The sequence below is a fragment of the Poecilia reticulata genome, unplaced genomic scaffold (assembly GCF_000633615.1).
Source record: "Poecilia reticulata strain Guanapo unplaced genomic scaffold, Guppy_female_1.0+MT scaffold_131, whole genome shotgun sequence".
NCBI classification, from domain to species: domain Eukaryota; kingdom Metazoa; phylum Chordata; class Actinopteri; order Cyprinodontiformes; family Poeciliidae; genus Poecilia; species Poecilia reticulata.
The window spans coordinates 650,225-654,631 of record NW_007615014.1 but is presented as its reverse complement, the minus strand read 5'-3'; the positions used below and the strand labels follow the sequence as shown (position 1 = coordinate 654,631).

At 49.5% G+C, this 4,407-nt stretch overlaps 1 protein-coding gene across 1 annotated transcript; it reads right to left on the bottom strand.

The window, feature by feature from the left end:
- Window positions 1-1,295: 1,295 nt before the first annotated feature.
- siah2l (seven in absentia homolog 2 (Drosophila)-like) lies at window positions 1,296-4,070 on the bottom strand. The gene is made up of 3 exons (XM_008401808.2): window positions 3,500-4,070; window positions 2,528-2,707; window positions 1,296-1,760 (listed from the first exon to the last, which is right to left on the bottom strand). Exons 1-3 carry the CDS (start codon window positions 3,929-3,931, stop codon window positions 1,389-1,391), a joined length of 984 nt encoding a protein of 327 aa, XP_008400030.1. The 5' UTR covers window positions 3,932-4,070; the 3' UTR covers window positions 1,296-1,388.
- Window positions 4,071-4,407: the final 337 nt, after the last annotated feature.

Sequence of the window (4,407 nt, the reverse complement as noted above, 5' to 3'; positions counted from 1 at the left end):
CCGTTTTTATTTAAAAATAGAGAAAAATAAGTTATTTTCCATAAGGAGTGTTTGAAGGGATCCAGATGAGACTTGGACCTGACTGAATCCGATAATTCGATTTTATTTAGATTATCTCRGTGAAGACTGGACTCCAGACGGCTGTGGTCCCGGTCCGGACCAGCACACTGACYCAGAACCGGTTAAACCAAATCACAGACCAACTAAAAGACAGTGTTTATATTCAACATCTGAAGCTCATCTCCTCGTGAGTCAGAAATTTATTTGGAATCCAACAGCTAGCATGCTAACGATGCTAAGCTAGTTTCAGCAAGTGGAACCCGACAATGTAACGGTGGGTGGATGGAGCATCAGGCAGGTTTTATTCCTTATTGATGCATTTGTGGTGTTTTACATTCATACGTTGATWGAAGGTGTCTGTGARGTTGAACTGCCTGGAATGATTTAAAGGGCCGGAGGTTTTCTCTGGCCTCAGCTGGAAATGTAAAGGTTCTAATAATGAAAAAAAGTTGATGTTTCTTCTTCTGCTCACATAAACTGATCTTTATAGTAGCGTTACATATTCTAAGCTTGAACTTTGACCGCAAATCTGCAGATTCTGCTGAACCAGCGTGTCCTGAGCTGCAGTCAGGGTCCAGTTCCCGGCATCTGAGGGGTTCTGGAGGAGTTCTGAGGTATCTTCCTGCTGCAGTCATTAGTGAACCCGGACTGTTTGTGTTCTGGTTCTGTAGAGCTGAGCAGTACTCCGGGTCCAGCGGGTCTCATCAGAACTTCAGCAGCACAGAAAGAAGGCAGCGGTAGAAAAGTAAGGCTGTGGTGGCAGATTGGACTGTTCACTGCTGGATCAGAACCAGAAACCTCCCAACCCCAGGGTCGGTCTGGTTCGGCTCAAAAGCCCTTCAGAACGAGTCAGGTTCTGTTGGATTGTTCTACTGATCCAGAACCAGCGGTTCTGGTTCTGCAGTCAACATGAAGACTTCCTGGAGGTTCTGGTTCTCCTCTCAAAGCCAAAGGGAAACACCAGAACCGGAACAGGTTCCTTCCCCCTGCTGGCCCATAGGAGAACTTCTGCAGGAACCAGTTGATGATGTAGAAGTTCTGCCAACACAAGGTCAAAGGTCACATGACCGACCCCAGTCAGAGAGAGTTCTCTCTGACTGGGTTCCAGAACCGAACCCTGGAGAAGTGGACCATCAACCCGGAAGGTTCTGCCAGCTGGACAGGTCCAACAAACTGAAACGGTTCTGTCTCTGAGCTAGACAATGTTCTGATCCACAGATCACTGACCAGAACCAGAACCAGACCCAACAGAACTTTTATTTCAACAGTTTTTATCAGACCCGATCTGGACCGGGTCGTGCCGGTACCGGGTCGGTACCACGCCATCCTCAGCACATGGAGATGGTGACGTTGATGCCCAGGTTGCCGTTGTCAGCGAACAGGTGAGCGACGGATGTGTCAAACACCAGGCAGTCGCTGTTCAAGATGGCCGCCGCCACGCCGTCGTGGATGGAGCGCGGTGTGGCCTCCCAGGTGAGGCGGCGCCGGTTCCCGTTGAGCTCCAGGCGGTAGGCGAAGTTCTGGGCCTGCTTGCGGGCGCCGATGAGCAGAACCACGGCAAAGAACTGCTGGTGGCCCTCGAACTTTTCCTGCTTCTCCAGAACCAGCATGAAGTGGTGGCTGAAGCACGACTGCATCATGACCCAGTCCACGGCGCCGGGCAGCGAGATGTCCGTCGCCAGGAACACGATGTCCTCGCCCTGCAGGGAGACAGCATGCTGACCTYTGACCTGCAGCTCAGACACAACCACACACGCCCATAGTGTGTGTGGTTGACCCTGACCCTAGAAAACTTTATTATATTGATAATTATGGATCAGGTTTTTTTATTATCATACATACAGCAGAACTGGTGATGTGACCTTTAACCTCTTGTCCAGTTTTCACTCCATGTTTTGATTTCAAAGCAGTTCTGAGGCAAAGTGGAGAAACCTGAAACTGCTGTTGCGCCATGCACCCAGCAGGCTGTTGCTAGGCAACCAAAGTCAGGGGGAATTTGAAACTGTCTGTTACCCTACAGGCTGTTGCTAGGCAACCAGAAAGTGAGAGTTAGTTGGCCCAGGCTAAGCGGCTAAAGCCTACATCTCCCAGAATGCTGTGCAGATCGGGATCAGAGATCAGTGAAAACATTGTACATTCATTCATTTGTTTTATCCATTGATCATATATTGCTCACGTCTTTAAAGTGTTTGTTATTGATTTATAGTCCAATCAGAACCAGTCGTCTGGGTTCTGATCAGAACCATCACAACCAGTTCTGGTGAAAACCTGGGAATGTTTACAGTTTTTTCCCTCCATGAACTCAGAAGTTTACATACCTCTGGTCAGACTCAGGATATCTGAAGGGAGATATTGATTAGTTTACTGATCGGTTATTCTGATGATTAACAGTTTTCAGGCAATCAGCAGAACTAGTTCTGCTGGTTCTGACTGGACTCCAGACAGTTGTGTGTGTGTGTGTTCTGACCTGCAGTGTGGTGATGGACTTGTGCGTGTGCATCAGGTGTGGCATGACGGCCTCCAGAGGCCCCGCCCACTTGCAGGTGGCTCCAGGGCAGGGACAGGTGTACGGCCTGAACTCACACAGCTCCTCATGGTCGGCCTTCTGGCTGTGGTGGAGGACCAGCAGGCAGCCGGAACCAGAGTACTGCAGGGAAAGGGGAACGAGCCAGAACTGGGTCAGAACAAGAATAGAACCAGAACTGGATGTCTGGGTTCGACAGCTGAGAACAGGTTCTGGTTCTGCTGCTTAAAAATAAAAAGTGAGTTTTTCCAACCAGATCAGATTTTAATAAATTTCTTTTCCCCTCACTTTCTTTTCTAAAAACAAATAAATAATAGAAAATACAGTTAAAAAGTGTTTTTTATTCCTGAGCCAGAAGTTTGATTATCAGAATAAAATCTACATTTTAGCAGAATAAAGACAATTTTACCAGAAAAAACATCATGAAACWATAAAAAACGCTTTTTTAGAGTTAAGAGGACATTTCTGATGCTGATGTGTAGAACCAGAACCCAGATCAGGTCAGAGGTCAGGACTCAGATTTCAGTCCAATCCACTTCAACTTTAATGTGTCTGTAACAGAACCAGAGACGGCAGGTTCTGTTACACTGAGGCAGAGCGGCAGAGCTYGACCCAAACAGCTCCAGAACCAGATCAACATTGAATTAATAATATTTATTCCAAAAAAGGATCMCACTGAACACTGTCTCTGGTTCCTGAGGAACCAGAACCAGACTCCTGCGCTCTGACCACCTGAATGTCTCATTCCTGGTTCTGTTTCTGGACCAGAATCGGACGGGTACAGACTCTAGCTTTGTTTTGGTTCAGAAGGAATCCCCATGACGTCACCCGACGCGCGCGCATGCAGTGGAAGCGTCGAGCGGAGTGATCGGTGTCTCCCAGCCCAGCCCGGTTCGGACCGGTCCGGTACCTTACCTTGCAGGGGAACGGCAATGTGGAGGCCACCTTCTCCATGGCCAGGTTCCGGATGCTGGGGCTGAGCGGGCCGCGGCAGGTCGGGCAGCAGCTCAGTTTCTGGCGGCACGGGTTGCAAACCAGGTGACCCGCCTGGCACTGCAGGATGGGCGGCAGAACGTAGTCGAAGCACACCGGGCACTCGAACAGCGCCGTCAGCTCCGGGGACTGGCCGGGGAGAGCCGCGGCATGCGGCAGCGAACCGGCGGAGGATGAGGCGGCGGAACCCGAGCCGGGGACGGAGCCCACACCGGCGGTRGCTGCCACTGCTGCGGCCGCGGCGGCGGCGGCAGCGGCGGCGGCAGAAGCGGTCCCTCCGGAGCCTCCGGGCTTTCCCCCACCTGCTTTACCGGCTCCCAGTCCTCCACCTCCGGCTGAGGACGGACGGCTCATGGCGTCCTGCTGTGGTCCAGTCCAGTCAGCGGCCCAGCGGGCGGTACCGTCATTTACTATTTACGACCGGACGTCCCTCCGGGCCGCGGAGACACAACATGGCGGCGGTTAGTTTGTATTAGTTTGCATCTTGATCCGCACACTACCATTGGCTGGTTCAGTTTGAAGTGACGGTCCGCTCAGCCAATGAGAGAGAGAGGGGGCGTGGCATTACATAATGTTSAGAAGTGAAAGAACACATAACGTCCCATAAATTTATCAAGCAATTACATTCAAATCTACATATTGCATTAAATCAAAGTAAAACTTTGTATCATATAAACATTTAACTGAAACATGAATATTTATAAATCATTAATCCTATTTGGTCAATTCAGAAATACTTTATTGATCCCAAAGGGAAATTAAATGTTATACAGGTCCTTTTCAAAAAATTAGCATATTGTGATAAAGTTCATTATTTTCCATAATGTAAT